The sequence below is a fragment of the Mangifera indica genome, chromosome 3, assembly GCF_011075055.1.
Source record: "Mangifera indica cultivar Alphonso chromosome 3, CATAS_Mindica_2.1, whole genome shotgun sequence".
Classification (NCBI taxonomy): domain Eukaryota; kingdom Viridiplantae; phylum Streptophyta; class Magnoliopsida; order Sapindales; family Anacardiaceae; genus Mangifera; species Mangifera indica.
The window spans coordinates 6688464-6707143 of NC_058139.1; the positions used below are offsets into that span (position 1 = coordinate 6688464).

At 32.9% G+C, this 18680-nt stretch overlaps 3 protein-coding genes across 5 annotated transcripts; all 3 read right to left on the reverse strand.

The window, feature by feature from the left end:
* Window positions 1-3: 3 nt before the first annotated feature.
* Window positions 4-10015, reverse strand: LOC123212314 (chaperone protein DnaJ-like). Of its 2 annotated transcripts, none has more exons than XM_044631411.1 (11): window positions 9428-10013; window positions 7618-7686; window positions 5948-6040; window positions 5084-5205; window positions 4401-4596; window positions 3662-3837; window positions 3104-3233; window positions 2355-2515; window positions 1947-2026; window positions 1503-1605; window positions 4-366 (listed from the first exon to the last, which is right to left on the reverse strand). In XM_044631411.1, the coding sequence occupies exons 1-11, from the start codon at window positions 9767-9769 to the stop codon at window positions 321-323; spliced, it is 1518 nt and encodes a 505-aa protein (XP_044487346.1). In that variant the 5' UTR covers window positions 9770-10013; the 3' UTR covers window positions 4-320. The 2 variants fall into 2 exon arrangements, with proteins under 2 accessions (XP_044487346.1, XP_044487347.1); XM_044631412.1 differs by lacking the exon at window positions 4-366 and adding an exon at window positions 373-1226 and having other exon boundaries at window positions 9428-10015.
* Window positions 10016-10834: 819 nt separating this feature from the next.
* On the reverse strand, window positions 10835-13976 carry LOC123212315. The gene is made up of 4 exons (XM_044631413.1): window positions 13684-13976; window positions 12760-12892; window positions 11753-11973; window positions 10835-11444 (listed from the first exon to the last, which is right to left on the reverse strand). Exons 1-4 carry the CDS (start codon window positions 13852-13854, stop codon window positions 11184-11186), a joined length of 786 nt encoding a protein of 261 aa, XP_044487348.1. The 5' UTR covers window positions 13855-13976; the 3' UTR covers window positions 10835-11183.
* Window positions 13977-15647: 1671 nt separating this feature from the next.
* On the reverse strand, window positions 15648-18196 carry LOC123212316 (adenine phosphoribosyltransferase 5-like). Of its 2 annotated transcripts, none has more exons than XM_044631416.1 (6): window positions 17923-18196; window positions 17689-17799; window positions 16704-16796; window positions 16284-16433; window positions 16113-16171; window positions 15648-15921 (listed from the first exon to the last, which is right to left on the reverse strand). In XM_044631416.1, exons 1-6 carry the CDS (start codon window positions 18119-18121, stop codon window positions 15865-15867), a joined length of 669 nt encoding a protein of 222 aa, XP_044487351.1. In that variant the 5' UTR covers window positions 18122-18196; the 3' UTR covers window positions 15648-15864. The 2 variants fall into 2 exon arrangements, with proteins under 2 accessions (XP_044487351.1, XP_044487349.1); XM_044631414.1 differs by having other exon boundaries at window positions 16704-16886.
* Between the last annotated feature and the right edge of the window lie 484 nt (window positions 18197-18680).

Genomic DNA, 18680 nt, shown 5'->3' on the forward strand with positions numbered 1-18680 from the left:
TGGTAAATCGGGAATTATCTTTAACTTCCATAAACAATGTAAATGTACACTCTTTAAAAGTTCATTAGGTAAATCGGCTGTTGCCACTTTTGGCCTGCCCATAATATGAAAAACCGATGAACAGAAATCTTTATATATTATATCAAATAAAAGAATATCCAGTACTCTGTAACTTCATTTCTCCACTGCGGTGCTGATAAATTTCAGCTAAAGCAGTCTCAGTAGATGATTTCGTGGTCCCTCACGAAAATTATCAATGTCAAAAATAGCATGAGAAAGCATGCATCAGTAAGTGTAGACTTCAACTAGTGAAACACAGGCTAGAGGTTGTCTTTGAGCCACTTCCTGGCCCCATTAGCAACAGACCTGCAAATCCACATTTTTTTTCTGCTTTGGTCAAAGGCAATTTGAGAATAGAAAGAAATTGAAGGTAATTGATATACAATACACTGATTTATCAATAGACCAGCAACTAGATTGAAAATAAGACAAGGGAAACATTATACAGAGGTTGCATTTTTATGATAGAAAAAATTACATTCTAAATCAAATAGCAAGGTTTTGCAAATATAGTTGATAATTTCATTAAATGTTTCAAAGCATCAGTGAATCATCAGAATAAGGTTCAGTTTCTTGTGTACTGTTGTTTGCATAAGGTAATTTCAAGTCAGAGTTCAAGAAGCCACACAATGGTACTCTCACTGTCTCACGATGGAGTTTAAGAGCCTTTCAGATAGGTCAGAAGATATTAACATCTACAAAAATTGACAATCAAAGAATTTATTCTTGCCAATAGCTGATATCTCACTGCACAATTTAAAAAACTAGCTGAATAGAGTAAATAATTGTACACAAAAAGAGAGCAAATCTATATATTTTAAGATTTAATGAGTCCAATGATCAAAAGCTAAGACAAAAGGAAGCAATCTGAATAATCAAACATAAGAACCACATAATAAGTAGTCGAGAGAAAAACAAGACCTGATTAAAAATATTGCCACTAAGATATCTCATGGAAGAGCTTGAGTAAATCAAAATACAGACCACAGACTGTGGTATCCAGCTTAATAGTGAACATTTTTGAAAGATGTAATTAAAAGATTACAGAAACATAGCCATTTGATTTGTGCCCAACCTACAAAGCGTAAGCAATACATACTCCAATCCTGTGGCCTAAGTTTTCTGCATGTTTCCCTCATAAAAATATGAATGTAAAAAATTTTCATCTGTAAATAAATGAAGGAGGCCAATGGTCAACTATTCATTTTTATAAAAGTTTCTTCTTACATTTATGCAATTAAGATGCAAAAACAACTATACCAGCATCTTAAAGCAAAATTCAACAATCCATTCATTAACAAATATGAAACAAAGACCATGTAAAATGCATGTACATAAATTCAGATGCTGAAACGGAAAAGTAGCATAATACTAATAACAGGATAAAAGAATATACAATCGCATTAGTATTTAAGTGCTAAAAACTGGAGATGAAATATTACCCTGCCAAATCTTTTAAACTCTTCCATGGGTCATTCTGCTCTTCTGATTCTTCATTTTTCTCTGCAACAGTACTTGACTGACTTTCTTCTGAACTTTTGGTGGCTGAAACAAAAATCATATTCCCATTACTTGTTTTTGGATAAGAAATAAAAGTAATATCCCGATAAAATAAATCAGATAATAAATCAGATAAATAGTCGAATTACAATTAGGACTTATTTTTCACATCAGTAATGAAATTACTTCACTCAAACCAGAGAAAAATGGGAATGTTACTTCCATTTTGACTTCAGTCCATACGCAAAGAAATATGATGTCTAGTTATTCTTGTAAAAAACAGAAACATATGGCGACAGCCGCTCAAGCTACAAATGATTAAGAAATAATAGTACAATTCATTCGTATGATGAGAATCATCTTTAATTGATAAAACAATTGCTTACGGGCTGGCTCAGTTGGTGACCGGTAGCCCATTGTTTTACTTAGATCAGAAAGTTCTTCAAGCAACTCATGCTCTTTGGCACTGCAAATATATATAAAATCAGTGGAATTAAATTAAGGAAAATATTTTAATAATTCATAAATTTAAAAGTATCAGCACATGATGGAGTCAGAACTAAAAAGCACAAAAACTTCACTATTCTAAACTAAGTACGCACTTGGAGACTGACTTCAAATAATGCACAATTAATGCAACGACCAGGCTAAGGAATTGAGGAAAAAAAAAACTAATGAATAAACTACAGAAAAATTGGAACAGCATACCAAATTTAGATGTTTAAGCAAATACTGGAACAGTCAAGCTGTATTACAGTTATGATTAAAGAAGAAATGGAGAATATAATTCATACCTTATACGATCTGGTATAGTAACTTTAATTGTAAATAAGTGGTCACCACGGATAGAAGGTTTGTTCAGCTTAGGTGCACCTTTCTTTGCCAGGACTAGCAGATCTCCAGGTTGAGTGCCAGGTGGAATCTGTAGATCTGTAATCCCTTCAACTGTCTTCACCTATATAAACCCAAAAGGACCAGTGGAATGATAACAGGATCATTGCAAGAGATAAAAAATCCAAGTACTATGATTTATCTATCTTCCACAAAGTAGCAGAAGGAAATGGAAGTTTCATACTCAGTTTTGAATTAAAAGTGTTAAAATTGATGAATGACATCAACTATAACTGCCAGCCTTCCAAGCTAACAATGAGGGTCCAATTACTGCTATTAAAAACAAACCATTGATATCAAATTAATGATTCATCAATCCAGTTACATTTGAAACTTCTCTAGTTTCTGGCCCCATTAATGTCTATTTCAACTATTACAGCAATATGTTTTCCCAAATCCCCTACTTCAGCAAATATGAAATCAATCTACTTCAATCGAGATTGGCTGATTTAATATGACTGAAGTCAACTAAATAAAGCAATAAGTCATTGACTGGATAGTTTGAACTGCTAAATAAGTCTATAAATTTAGAACTAGCAGAAAATGATTTGCATTCTTTAAACATATAAGAATTGCTTACAAAGTCTAAAGAGTCAAGGACTTGAGCCTTAATAAATTTTGTAATACTGACTTCACGAAAATAAATTGTTACCTTAAGAACAGTTCCCAGTATGGCATCAATATAACTGACAGATATTGTTGAGCAAAGATCTATACCATCTCTTTGGATACCCAGAATCTCTTCAACATCAACATATACATAAAGATCTCCTGGAGGGCCCCTGCAGACCAGAGAACCAACCAGTCCATGACCATTAAATCAGTATGACATTTTCAGTACATACTACATGTATACATTCTGCAATGATTAAACTTTCAAATATCGCAAATCCCCCAAATCTCTATGCTTGTTGGACTCCATACACTTGTAAATTTCAAATGATGCTGCATTATAAGTGGATTGAGACTGAATTCATGGGACAAAAGAAATCTGAAGTGCAAAACATAAAAAGATTGTACAATGAAATTATGGTTTCACTTGAAGAGAATATATAGTTCATTAAGCAGGTCTGTCATATTCACTCACTAAGCATCAACAGTCAAAATCAACCTTGCATAAGTAACAAAAGCAAAAGCTGAATATTTATAAATAAAAAACCAAAGGACAAGGTAAGCTTAAAGAGATTAACAGCAAAATTAACATACATACCCCCTTGGTCCGGCATCGCCCTCCCCAGCAACCCTGAGGATGCTACCTGTGCTAACTCCAGGAGGGACTTTGACTTTAATATTCTTCTTTATACGTATACATCCTTCACCGGAACACTTCTGACAGTATTCTGAAATTACTTCACCATCCCCAGCACAATTTGAACACACGGAAACCTATCAGTTGCAGATAGATGGCTATGCTAAGAACAAACCTAAATAAACAGAAAGCTGAAGGCAGACAAAGATGAAGTATCTGATAGTGATGGAAACAGAAGGAAAATAATATATAAATGATACCATACCCAAACATGTAAAACTTGGTAGAACTTATTCAGAATTATACAATATCTAAGACCTGATATCTGTTAGTGATAAATGCTTATCCTACACTAACTCAACCATGATAAGACCGGGAGGACAATTTCTTTTCCCTAGTCCATTATTTTTCCCCCAACAATATATATCTTCTTTTGAGCAAAATCACACCACAATAGTTGAACACACCATCAATATAAAGGAAACCATCTCAAATAGCATTCTCATATTAGCTGAATGACTTCATGATGACTGCATTTTTCAACACCTTAAATAAACAGAAGGTATAAATGCTGAAAGGGTATTATCAGAAAAAATCACTTGAGTCCAAAATAATTTTCCTATGTCTCAATATCAACCCAAATAGAATGTCCAACAAGCAAGAGTCCAAAGTTTACGAGAGGAAAAATTAGCCCAAATACCTGAGAAAATAAGCCAAACAGTGTCTGCTCAGTTCTCATAACTTGACCCCTGCCACCACAAGTTGCACAGATCCTCATCTTGGAACCATTCTTGGCACCAGTACCAGTACAAACTTCACATGTTTCCAAGTGAGAAAGCTCAAATTCTTTTTCAGATCCAAATATAGACTCAGAGAATTCCAGTGTAATGTCATATCTGAAACACAGTGTATCAAGTCATATGTAAGTATCCAAAAGATCTAAAAATAATGCCAGTATCGAATTTCAGAACTATTCAACATGACAAAAAGCAAATATTTTCCAAATTAATCAGAAGAAGAAGATATAAAGTGTAACTGGCAGTTATAGTTGTTACATAATAACACATCATCTTTATATAAAGTGTAGGCTGTAGATGCAGTCTGGTCAAAGAGATTGTTGATGCAGTTTTCTTTATCAACATGCAGCTTAAGTTATACCACCACAAAAGGCCACTCTCTACAGGTATATTTGAATATCTGACATGTTTACATCAACAATCTTGTGAAGTAGTAATTAGTTGAAACAATCCTTTTTCCATCTTTGCAGATAATGGATTATTACATATGAAACACATAATAGAGTTAAAAATTTTGCAGCAGTCTGCGAATATAAATTGAAAATCAAGCAGCAGACAGTAATATGAAAACAATAACTTGAATCACCTTATATCTTCACCCTTGGTAACAGTACTACGTCGGCGTGTTCTGAATCCAGTTTGGTACATCCCAGGAAAACCACCCATACTTGGCCCAAAGAATGCCTCAAAAAGATCTAAAGGTTTACTCTGTGGGCAGGGGAAAGAAGAAGCATGTAAATTTAATATCCAAACCATGCAATAAATTGTAAGTGCCACCAAGATAAGTGGCATCAGTGCTCATAAAACATAGGTCATTCAAACAATTTTTGTAGACTACCAAGGAAAAAAAAACTGTTCCCTCTTTTCACATTTGAAAGTTCTGAAATTCAGAGAAACATATCAGATCTCCCAAAATCATGCAAAAGTTATAATTTCCAGCTGTTAACAATTTTATCATTACCAACAACACTACTTCTCGTCTTGATCAAGAACAAGATTTTCAGAAGAAATTAACCAATTAAAAACACACACACACACACAAAGAACATATTTAGAAACAAGCAAACTCAAGTGTAAAATGATAGTATACAAGCCTGTTCAACAGCTAAACATAAGGCAGAGCTCTACAACTTCAGCCAGTAAATTCCTTGAACAGAAAAATGAACATGAAAGATGGCTCCAACATATAAAAGTAGACCAGTGTCACAGAAAATATGGCATCAGGCAATCTTTGGTAATACAGTATGCCATGAAAGTCATAGAAGTAGCAAATCTTCATAAATAAGCTTTATTGTTAGGCTACCATGCCAAAAATAAACTCCACAAATACATATCCTATGTCACCTGATGCTGCGATAGATGAACAAGATACTTCATTTATATTTAATGATAAAGCACCTTTTCTCAACTTTGCTAGATAGAAAAATGACTATGCAAGTAGAAACATTACCCTATAAGCACTTGATGCTCCACCTACTGTACTTTTTACTCCAGCTTCACCATATTGATCGTACATAGTCCTCTTTTTATCATCTGATAGCACCTGACAGTGTTGTACTTCAGAATTTAAAAGACAATATATTAAAGGCAAAAATTTAAAAGAAATTACACTCCAAGAAGAATCTAGAAGAAGTTTCATAAAGCTCCAAACAGTTTACATGCATTTTATCATCAATCCAAAACCTAGTCCATCAAAATTTCTCATCCCCCCAATTTGACGAGACTTCAGCATGGTCTCATAAAACAAAGGTATAAATTTCAATTACTTTCCGCATTAATAATAATTGTTGAAGAGTGATAATATATAAACCCCAAAATTTTCCCACTTTAATTTAAATTTGGATAAAATTGCAAATAGAAAATGATAGAGGTAATGTGGTGGGGTAAATTAAGCTCTGTTCTTCATCCATGGTCCTTATTAGCAGTGAGGAGAGAATAAAGGCTATTATCTGTTCTCTGTGTGTAAAATAAGTCTACTAAACAGATTCATTTGTTTGTATTCAAGCAGTTTTATCAGAAATTTTTAATGCTGATATTGCTGAAGAATAATGACTTATTTTAATTAAATATTTTGTCCAGAATCAGTTAAGTGGAAGTTTCTTTGTTTTACAAGGAACTATCAAGAATGAACTTAATAGCACCATATTAGGAAATGGACAATAAAAATCAAACAAATAAAAGAACCTGCAGATTAGAGGCATCATCACAGAATAGAAAAACTAGTTTTCTAGATATAAAATTCAAATAATTTCCATCCAACATGAGTAATGAACTCTACAGTTTTCACAGAGTATTGAGTAATAAGAACCCTAGTGTTGTGCAGCAAATAGTTACAAAGAATCTCAATTAATATATTTTAATGACAGCATCATCAACATAAAGAGAACTAGGGGTTTTTTTAGGAAATGAGTGGGGTTCAATTTATATCACTTTAGTTAAAGCTACATTCCATCCTATTTTATGTCTGCATGAGTATTCAAGAGAAGTCATACTAATCAATACCTATCCTTGAATCCTAACACCAGCAGGAAGAAGAAAAGAACTTGATTAACTCAAAACTGAAGAAGCATAACAATAGCATCATATATATCAACAAAGGAAATTATAGGACTGTTAATTAGACTATCCTAGACACTCAGGTCAGCAGCTAGTTTTCAACTTCTGGAAACCTGAATTCCGAGTAACTAAAAATTCATCCTCTAAAGCCCAAAAATCCAGTATTAGGTTTCATTTGCACAGCTAAATATTAAATATAGGGTGATTCCAAGACAAGTTTCCAACAATTATTTAATGAACATACAGCTGCAAGAGTTAAATCCTCAACTAAAATTTTCAAGAAAGGAAAAAGGGAAAAAGATATTGGTGAAGTAGGATGGAGAAGATAAGAAGTATACTCAAATCTAAGCCAAAGGAAGTCTTCAACAAAAAAAGATTGCAGAACAGTCACTTAGAATATAAACAGTACAAAAGCCATCTTCCTTGACCTGAATAATTAGAACCAACCACCTAAACCATACATCTGCTTACATTGTAAAGATTTCACAATCATGTTGTTTTAGATATCAAACATCCATGCAAACATTTTCTAGCAAAATATTGATTTGAAATTGTTATACTTACCTCATAGGCAGCACTAATTTCTTTAAATTTCTCTGTAGCTCCTGGCTTCTTGTTGACATCAGGGTGGTACTTGAAATTAACATATAAAGTAAGAAGTTAGGACAATGAGGAAAAAATGAAAAATGAAATAAATTGTACTGCTAGTTTTATTGATTTTAAAAGATTATTGGCATATATCAAGTGAGAACCACAATCTGCTCCTCTGACAAAGTATGTCAATGAAAGAAACAATTTGAACAAGAATTGTAGCAGATTAGATAAAGCAAAAAGCACTAGATAGACCACAGCATCAATCTTGTCTAGGTCTGGCTACAAGCTAAGCCAAGCCTGAACAAAGGCTAGCTTGAGTTCAGCTCAAATGGATAATAGGACGGCTCAAGCTTGGCTTATATTCGTCAAGTTGTATTGATTCTATTGAAAGGAAGCTTGAGCTCGGCTTAATGGGGAAGTTTGAAGCTCAAAGCTTGGATAATAGGAAGGGTCATTGAATTGGCTCAAGTTTTAACACTTAAAACGATGTTATTTTTATAATAATTAAAACAACATTATTTTAAGTGTTCATAATAATCATAATGACATCATTTCGACAATTGTTCTACTCAACTTGATTGGAGCTACAAGTCGAGCTCAAACTAATTTAAGTAATGATTGGTTCGCGAGTTAAACTAAGTCAAACACTCTCCAACTGGAGTTGAACTAAATTACTAGCCAAGCCTAGAACTTTGGTTCAAACTCGACTCAAACTCAATCCATACAAACTCAAGTCAAGCCGACATTCAAACCCGAGCTAGCTCGGCTCTAGTCTAACTCTAATCTTGTCTTTATGACACATAAAGTGTGGGATACATTCATCTAATTGCAAAATAGTATTCTTGTAGAGAATCTAAATTATATGCTCTCAGATAATCACAAGCTCATAAGGTGTATGAACACCCCTTGTCAATATACAATGTTGAGCTAACTATCTATCTGCACAAATAGAAAAATTAAGAAAGCCAAGATAAACAATACTAATAAAAAAATCCTTTTGTTTCTCTGAGAAAAGTAAAAAGACTTAGCACCAAATTTCTTAAAACCACAAATAGAAACACCATTGTTATTCCATTTCACACTGTTCCTAAATAATGCCATTAACACAAAGAATGCCAAACACTTCAATTTGCAAAATTTCAAAACCAGGTCCTTAGTTAATCCAATTAATCAAATAAAGTTCCACCACCGCACACTTTTTGCAATGCAAAATCCCAAAGCTCTCCTATAACGACTAAAGATTTGAAAAAAATGAAACAATAAAGACAGGCAACCAAACAAAGGATGATCACCTTTTTGTCAAGTTAAGTTTGATTCAAGAAGGACGGTGAAAACAAAATGAAAACAGAAAGAATACAGATTTATCACAATAGTTTTAGGATAAATTATAAAGCCAGTTGACCTTTATCTTAACTTTTCTTAGAATGCTTACCGAAAGTTTCCTATGTTCATTTTCTTTCTGTCTAGTTACTTAGAAAGCACTCAAATAACACTAAACTAATACCTAAAAAATCACTATGTTTATTTAGAATGTAATAACCACTTCAAATGTTCTTCAACTATCTACTACAAACTTTCTAAAACTTCATCGCTTTTCATCCCCTTATCCTAATTTTCTCAGCAACAAAACATATCACCAATAAGGAAGATTGAAAAAATTACACATACACTAAACGTATTGCATTCCGTTCAAAACCCGCTCCTTTCCTCCCATTTTGCAGCAACCAGACAAGCCAACCAATAAGAAAAAAAAACAAAACAAAACAATTTAATCAAGTACCTGACGAGCTAGTTTCCGATAAGCCGCTTTAATTTCTTTGCTACCGGCAGACTTCGGAATCCCAAGAGTGGTATAGTAATCACCAGAAGCAGCCACCACAAATTGGCCAAAACGGGGCACGGAGCACCTTGCATTATTGAACTTCGAACCACCAAATTGAAACGAAGAAGAAGAAGAAGAACTTAAAGCAATAGTTGCAAAGTTCTTGTGGGCCCAAAGGTGGGTCCCAGCATTGAAGAAACACGAAGAAGAGGAAGAAGGAACCGAATGGTTAGAATGGGAGAAGTTGAAAGAGGAAGAAGAAGAAGGGTAAAGTGAAAGAGTAGTCGTAGCAGTAGCCATTGAAATGAAAGAAGCTTAATTAAAGTTTTCTGATGAATTGTCTAAAAGCAGATTGTTTCGATATAATTTGGTTTAGAGAAGAGATCGAAGAAAAAGAAGAAAATTAAAAATTAATGTTGTCGGGGTTTTATATGGACGGGGAAGAGGGGGCAAAAGATGAGTGGCATGGCATGATTTTCACACGCACATATATAACATATACTACACGTTTTAAATGATACCAAGTTCTATTCTGCTTGCAGGGAGAAAAACAGTAGAGTATTAAAAGAAAATTTTAAATTTAGAATGAAATAATTTTTGTTTATGCGATAAACTTGTATTAAATATTAGATAATTTTAAATTAATAAAATAATATTTAATTATATTGGATAATTTTGAATAAATAATAAAATAATATTTGAATATATCAAGATGCATATAAATATACATCTATTTGTATATCAATAAAACTAAATATACAAATAATATGTATAATTTTATATACAAATATTGATATATCACTATGTAATAAAATATTATTTTATCTATAATTTAAAACTATTCAATCATATGATAACATATTATTATCTATACATATAACATTACTTTTCGTATACCCAAAATGGGGAGCATTACTAAAAAACATAATAAAACTATTTGCATAACTTTATATACAAACAACGATATATCGTTATATGATTATCTATTATTTTATTTTTAACTTTTAACTATCAAATCATACAATAACACATTAGTGATTATACACAAAATTATATAGTTTAATAATACCAGTACAAAACTTGTTCAGCTCGCATGGATCGCCATAAATGTTAAATAATGTTATTCAACTCATATAGACATCATTGGCTATTTCCTTGTAATAACATTATGAACAAATATTAATTCTTATCTTATACAACACATTTCAAATTAATATTCAAAGATTTTTAATCTTCCATCTTTCTAATATCAATACCGAGCACCCGGGTAAACAACTAAAGTGCCGTCACCACATCATAAACATCAAATAAAAGAAATGATAAGATGAAAAAAAAAAACACAAAAGCGAAGCAACAATAAGCAGCTTACCACGAATTATCCCCATTTGGCATTTCATATAAGATAAAAGTACATGCAAGACAAGGCACAAATAGATTAGCCAACAGAAAATAACAAATCCCAAATTTGTAGACGGACTCAACATGATAATCAAATAACTCCAACAAAACTGATTTTTCAACTTTTGGAAGTTTTTTAGTAAACTGGAAATTGATTAACACATTTTCTGTGCCACAGCATGTATATTGAACTGGGAGACAGTAAAGAAGACAGCATCTATGACCAAGACAATATAAAATCATAAGACATTGTAGTTCACTTGTCATGGTGCTATTGCAATAGACTGAACTTCCATTTCTCTAGTCTTACTTTTTATTAGAAGATGTCCGGGTGGAATCGTCCAGGTATGGAGCTGCACTGCTGAGCCTGTCTCAAGTCCATTGTCAATGCATAGTTGTTTACCTCCAGAGTTCTCAATTGTTCATGATACTGAGAGACCAATTGTTTCAAATGTTGCAACTCTTGGTTTTTACCAGCATACTCTTTCTGACGTTCATGTTGAATAGCCACAGCACGTTTGAGTACAGCATTCTCTCTGATCAATATTTCAATTTGTTCCTTCAGCATCATATTTTCCTGACAAATGAAAGATCATAAAATAATAAGTATATACAAATGCATATGCCACTAAAGCACACAATATACAACAGCCTCACAGAAAAAGCACAACCTCATTACAAGTGCTTTCACCACTACAAAACATCTATGCTAACGGCCAGAGCTTCACACACAGTATTTTATCACATATGATACAGTTCAGATGTCACAGTATTCATGGACTTTCACCAACTTTGTCTCCAGGAAACCCAGTGAAACTTCACCATCAGCCCCAAACAGCAAAGAAAATGAAAGTCATCTAGATTAATTATGAAACAGATACCAACCTTCAGAAAACTTCGAGATGCCTCATCAGCAGTATGCGTCATGATGGATTTCTCTAAAATCTCCAGCAGTCTTGAGGCACGGGCTTTGGCATCATCCATATTAGTAGCACTCATCATTTCTGTCACAAACAAGTCCACCCACTCTGCACCATCAACTGGAAGCTTGTTTGGCTCTGATGGACAGTCAGAAGCAGTAGCATTTTCATCCATGGCAGTTTTACCTGCCAATTTTGAAAGATGTAAGTCCCTTTTTTTCTCCTTGAGACATCAAGAACTATAAGATCAGATTCAAGAAGACACACAGAAGAATCTTCTGACTAAAAAGTTTGACGTGTAATTATGTCCTCCATTGTAAGGCATAACTGTAGCTCGGTTTAAAAAAAATATATTGAAAGGAACACTTCCTCATACCAGGACATCACTGAAATTGAGCAGGACCAATAACACGTTGAAACCCATGATTTGTGAAGAAAAGACATAATTCACCTCACATTCAAATATAACCAAAAAAGTTGATCCAATTAAGGAACAGAACCAAAAAAAAAAAAAAAAAGAAGATAAACCGTTTTCTCTACACAAACTAATGCACAAGAACATAAGTGAGATAGCTAAAGTATCATAGATAATATACTTAGTTAAATATGCAACCCAAAAACATGAATCTATCAAAACTAATGTGAAAGTAATGAATACCATACAATGCATGGTCATCAGAAACACAGAGTTAGGTAACAAGCAATGGAACAAGAATGTGTTGTCATATAACTAATGGCTAACATGTAACATCATCAGCAGGCTTCCACTGACGAAAGGAACAAGAGTTAATTTCAAGCATACACAACAATGAAGATAACAAAAATAAGACTAAATATTCGTAAAACGCTCAACAATACTCATAAACTAATTATATAACTTAAGAGGATTAAATGAATGAGGATAAAATATGTAAACAGAGACAAACTGTCTCTCGACCAATAGATTTGAATATGATAGAAGTAGCCACATGCCTTGATTAGCACTAGCATTTAATTCTTCCACAGAGTCCAACTTCTCCTCAGTTGTTCCTAGACAAAACTCATTCAACTTCTTGATTGCAAAATCTAAATCATTGTCACATTCTTCCAGCACCCTTTCTAGAAGCTGCAAGATAATATCAATAAAAATATGCGCACATAGATGGACGTAAAGTTGTATAAACTCAAGTAAATCAGTCTTTTACTGCACAATTACCCTTCTTTTAAGAAATCCTCTAAAAGAAAGAGGTGATAAAGACCATACTTTGGCAGACAAACAATCCATGATACTAACAAAAGCAATTGTATTAATCAATCCATCAACCTAAACTACATCAAATCACATACACCACACAACGAATTACAATTTCTTTTCCTCAGTTTCTTCACCATCCAATCCAACCATTAATTTACTGTCTTATCAACAAATTAGTAGATTTATATACAATACAAAATACCCATTGTACACATCATAATTAAAACACAAAACTTGAGCATCAAACTATCATACCAATCCTTGCACAAAAATACTTACATACATATATAATAAAATTCTATTAAATAATCCTATTGTAACAATTTCAATTAACTAATTTCACAACAATACACTATTATTGTTATTTCCCAAAAAAATAAACATGATAATAACTCAAACTCTCAATAATTTTCCTCATTCCCTCACCATCCAATCCAATCATTAACTTAACGACACAGACAAATATATACACCATTCCACACATACAAATGCCTCTCTTTATCCACTTTAAAGAAACACAATACATATCAAACCATAAATAAAATAAATAAATAATTCCGTTAATTAGTCTTATGCATCGATTTCGAATTATACGACTCACAAAAAGATTCTAATATCTCTAAGCCTATCCGTACATGCCAAGAAATCCAAAAGAGTACCACCTGAGGATCCATTTGAGGAAAAACCGCTCGAAGCTGATCGAGGAGCGTTTCCAGCGGCGGAGAGAGCTTAGTCGGAGAAGCAGAGCCACAGCGGAGCCGTTTGGAAATGGGAGGCGAAGCAGTAATATCTTCGAAGAACGATCTTTTACTTCCACAAACAGCGGCTGCCATGGGTCAGTTTCGACTACCGAGAAGCTTCGACGGATTGACTTATGGATAAATTAACGAGGAAATATAAACTTGAATCAAAACGGTTCGTTTCGTTCTGTAGAGGTTTTGGTTCTTTCTTTTTTGCGGAGGTTTGTATTTGTACTTGTAGCTTAATTGACAACTTAAACCGGTGACTTTTTTCTATTTTTAAAGAGAAATATCCAATGATTCAAGCGTCAAACGGTCCAAAGAACTAAATTACGTAAATCAATTGAAATCTAGGGTACAAAAGTCATTTCGATGGAATCGTTCAGAAGAAATGAAAAAACAAATCATATTATATGACAAATATTAACAGAATTTGGGATTTCATCATGTCTTAATCTCTCGTGTGGGAACAAGTCTTTTAGCCATATTACAGTATCTGTGGTTTTATTACGTAACAAGAGGATTGTTTAAAGGGAATGGGCAACTTTTGTATTCATGTACATTTTATCACATTGCATTCCAAGCGGTGGATGGAACAACTTTAAAAATATTGTCTTGATTCCAGCCACCATCATCCCTTGCGTAATGTCACACCTCTTAACTCTAATTTTGCATACTTCTCATTGGTCAAATTTTCACATCAATGCATTTGAAAAAAAAAAAAAAAAACCCTGAAAGTTGGAATTGTCTATTTGATTTCCATTTGTGTCTAAGTTCTGATTTGATTATCGTTGAGAGGTTTCTTTAATGTAAATATTTGAGTTTATGCCTCTATTATGAAGCTAAAGCAATTTGTGCTTTTTTTTTTTTTTTTGATTTTTTGGCATGACAAGTGTTAAACTTGTATTTGGATACCACTTGATATAGAATAACTAAAATTACGTTTGTAATTTCGTTCATAATGACGATAAGTGTTGATATCATTTAATAAGATTAAAAAAAAAAAACAAAAATTCTACGTAGACTTTACAAAACAATCCATAGAAAAATACTTAAATCCGAGTTTTTATTGATAATCATATGAATTGATGAATTGATTTACAATTTATATTAGAGAAGGTTTATCCTTGGAGAAACTAAGGTTTGAGGGTATAAAGTTTTAGTGTTTAGGGGTTTGTGTTTTCTATTTATTATAACTGAAGTAAACAGATATCTCATAATTAAAAATACAAAATATACTATAAAAAAATTCAACACGAAATTTAGAATGTTTCTTGCTATTCTCGACCAATGATTCTTGCTCTTTGCAGGCCCCATGCGAGTCATTCGACCTATGGTTGTACCTATGATTATTTTAAAGAATGTTTGAATTAGAGAGTCATATTTTTTATTGCTGTAAATTCTTCTGTCAAACTTGTTCATATATAATAGTAAATTATTTTCATGTTTATATGTTTCTTCTGGTAATCTGAATCTGTTTGTCTGGAAATAATATTGCTTCTCCATTGTAACGCCATCTTGACCTATGACACTTCAAAGTTTGATTAATGACTGTGGCACAACCTAACACCATAGCACAAAGTAGCCAAGTAAAGAACTGCAGAAAATTCTGTCTTTATGCATTTATGTTTCATCAACAATCTTCTTCCACGTTTCGTTTAATTGACATATTATATCAGGGGCAAATTATATTATCGAATCTATCCTGCAGAGGGGAATCAACTTCTGATAATTTGAACTCTGGATACTTTTACTGATTGCTCATCAGCATCAGACCTTTTCATCCAACTATTTCTCATTTTAAAGCTAATTTTAGTGGAACCATGTATGTTTTTGTCACATAAAAAGTCGCTCCCAATTGAACCGTGCATTTTGCAAAGAAAAGCTAAAAGAGAACCAAGGAAGGCAGTGTACCATTTCCAGAATTGTAAGCATTATTATTCATGTACTAAGGAAATCTAGATATACAGTGAAATTTCATATCTACGGATGGGGATGGCTTACGCAGAAAAAAATCAATAAGGACTTTCTCTAATACATCGATTTTAAGAGCAAGTTAACAAAGTCTCGTGTACACTCTTCCTCCATGTTTACAGTCTTGGTTTACTGGCGTGGCTCAATAAGCATATACAAGGGCGTTCCATTTAGCCTGTTTTGTCCCTGGCATTTAAGTAAGTTACACAAAGAGATGCTGTTAATGAAGAACATTAATGAAATCAAAACCAACATTAGTCAGGGTATATAGTACAGCCTCGGCATTATAGTGCCAAAATTTTTTAACAGAGAATTGAAATCAGTTATGTGATTTAGTAGCTGAGAAGATATACGTATTAAAATTGAGTAATCATTACCTGAATCTCACGCAACCCAATAACGCATGCACATTCAACTACTTCAGCTCCAACTCGTTCTAATTAACAGCAATTGTGATTTGCAAAATTTTCAGTTATGAGGCCAGAGAAAGTATTATGATGAAACATAAAAAAAAAAAAAAAAAACTCATATTGATCTTTAGACCTCACCTAATAGTCTTATTGCTGCACAAAGTGTACCGCCTGTAGCCACCACATCATCAATGACTATAACTCGTTCACCAGTTTGAACGGCCCCAACATGTATCTCTAAACAATCTGTTCCATATTCCAGTGTGTATGCTTCGGAGATGACTTCTCCTACAAAAGGATTTCATTCAATTCTTTTAGAAGGTTCACTTAGAAACAAAATAATAGATTTTCTCAAAGAAATTAATATATTTTGCCTCTCTGATCTTATTATCCTTTTCCACAACTAATAATAGCAATGAAATTATAGAGTTTATCCTCATCAGTAAATTAAAGCAAAAAATGCCATGAGATAACAGCCAATAAGGTAACCAATTAATCAAGACAGACCAGATAAATTTTACACTAAACTAGTACGAGTACCCACATAGAACAGCATACCTGGCAACTTTCGAGGTTTACGTAGAGGAACAAATTTAGCACCTATAGCCAAGGCAATTGGAGGGCCAAATACAAATCCTCTCGCCTCTACTCCTGGAATGTAATTTGATTTTTCAAGCAGCCACAACAAATAATGCAAATAGATCAAAAAGGCAAATGTTTCTTTCTCCATGTTGAGAAACAATACAAACAACAAACTAAAATTATTGTCAATGATATGCTTAACTCAAGCAAATTACAGTCAAAGACAGTAACACAAGAAACATGATTTCAACAAAGCCAATTTTCATCTCTTCTGATAGTTCAAGATGACTTTTTCAAAGTTTCACTAATTTGAAAATAACTACAATGAAAATTTTTTCGAACTCAATGAAGATGAGTCAAGTCAAGGACATTAAATTTTGATTGAAAAAACCACCCCTGACAGAGCCAAAGCCCGAAGATCAACCCAGTGAGGTTCTAATACCACTTCAATTGAACCCAAATTACGTTCAACTTCTGAATTAGAGAGCAAATAACAGTTAAATAGAAGTTTAAATAGATCAACTAAACAATGTGCCAGATAAAAAAATCTAAACAGTATGACTTCTTCTGAGGAAGAACCCATTTATATATAGTAAAATAAAATAGTTCAGTACATGTTATTCGTTCAAACCCAAATGCAACAGGAATAATTAAAATAAAGAAAGAGCCTAAAACTCCTTTGACTCATTGCTTGAAAAAAAAAAAAATCTCTTCTATAAATAAATAACCATCTCATCCACTAAATTACGAAATTTCAACTTCATAATGATAAAAACAGGAGAAGAACCACAAACATGATATATATTAATGTCTCCACCCCGAATTGGATCCACAGAAAGTGCCAACCTAAAGCAAACACTAATCACCAATCTCCACAACAAATAAAACAGTGCCTGTGTGCTTGAAATATTTGAGTTTTCTACACACAAAAATGAGAAAAACACAAAGAAAGAGAGAGTACCCGCCACCACATCGATGCCCATATTTCTATAACGATCAACAAAGATATCCACAGTGTGCTTAAACGCCTTGTGATCAAGCAACAGTGTAGTTATATCTTGAAACATTATTCCTACCAAAGAAAAAAACCAGCAAAAAAAACAAAACTTCAGCATCCAGAAATAGAAAAACAAGAACCTTCAACTCATGCTAACAGTTTCAAAACGACTAAAAAAAGAAAATGGTGTTTATTGACCTGGTTTTGGGAAGTGAGGAACGACCCTAATGGATTCTTTAATGGCCTTCAATCGTGGGTCTCCTTGCAACCCATTTTCACCTGCAAACATCTCTTTACTTTCAGAGGTTTTTGAGCTCCCTATCCTTCCGACAAGTATCCGTTTTGAGGGCTTTTTCTGACAAGGGAAGAGGAACAGACAGAAACTCAAAGGGAACATCAGAGTTTACATTGAAGAGAACAAGCACATTAACTATACTTGCTTGTTTTTTTTTTGGGTTGGCTTAAAGCTCCACCACGGGTGGTTATTTATAGACTTTTATAAAATATTAATTATGTAATAATATTAAATTAAGGAAATTTGTTTAAATAATTGAGTAAAAAGGACAGAATTGCATGAAAAAGGGCCAAAAAAATTATTTAGTTTATTTATTTAATGGAGAAAAGTGGCGAAAAGAAAATCGTTACTTTTAGTTGATTGGATAACGATGATAAAATTAATATTTTTTTTCTATTTATTTAATGGGTTTTTCCGTTGTTATAATTTTTTATTGCTACTAAACAATAAGTTCATGATTGAAATCGTGCGTTAAGTTAAACTCTCTATAATATTTTATTATTAATACATTTTTAATTATTTTAAATATATATGTTTTAAAATTAATACTATATGTTAGGAGAATTTGTTATTTTAAGATGCATTCATCTTTAGTATAAATATGATAATTTTGATATGAGATTAAAGATCGTGGTCCTAATGGAAAAAAATTTTTTAATAA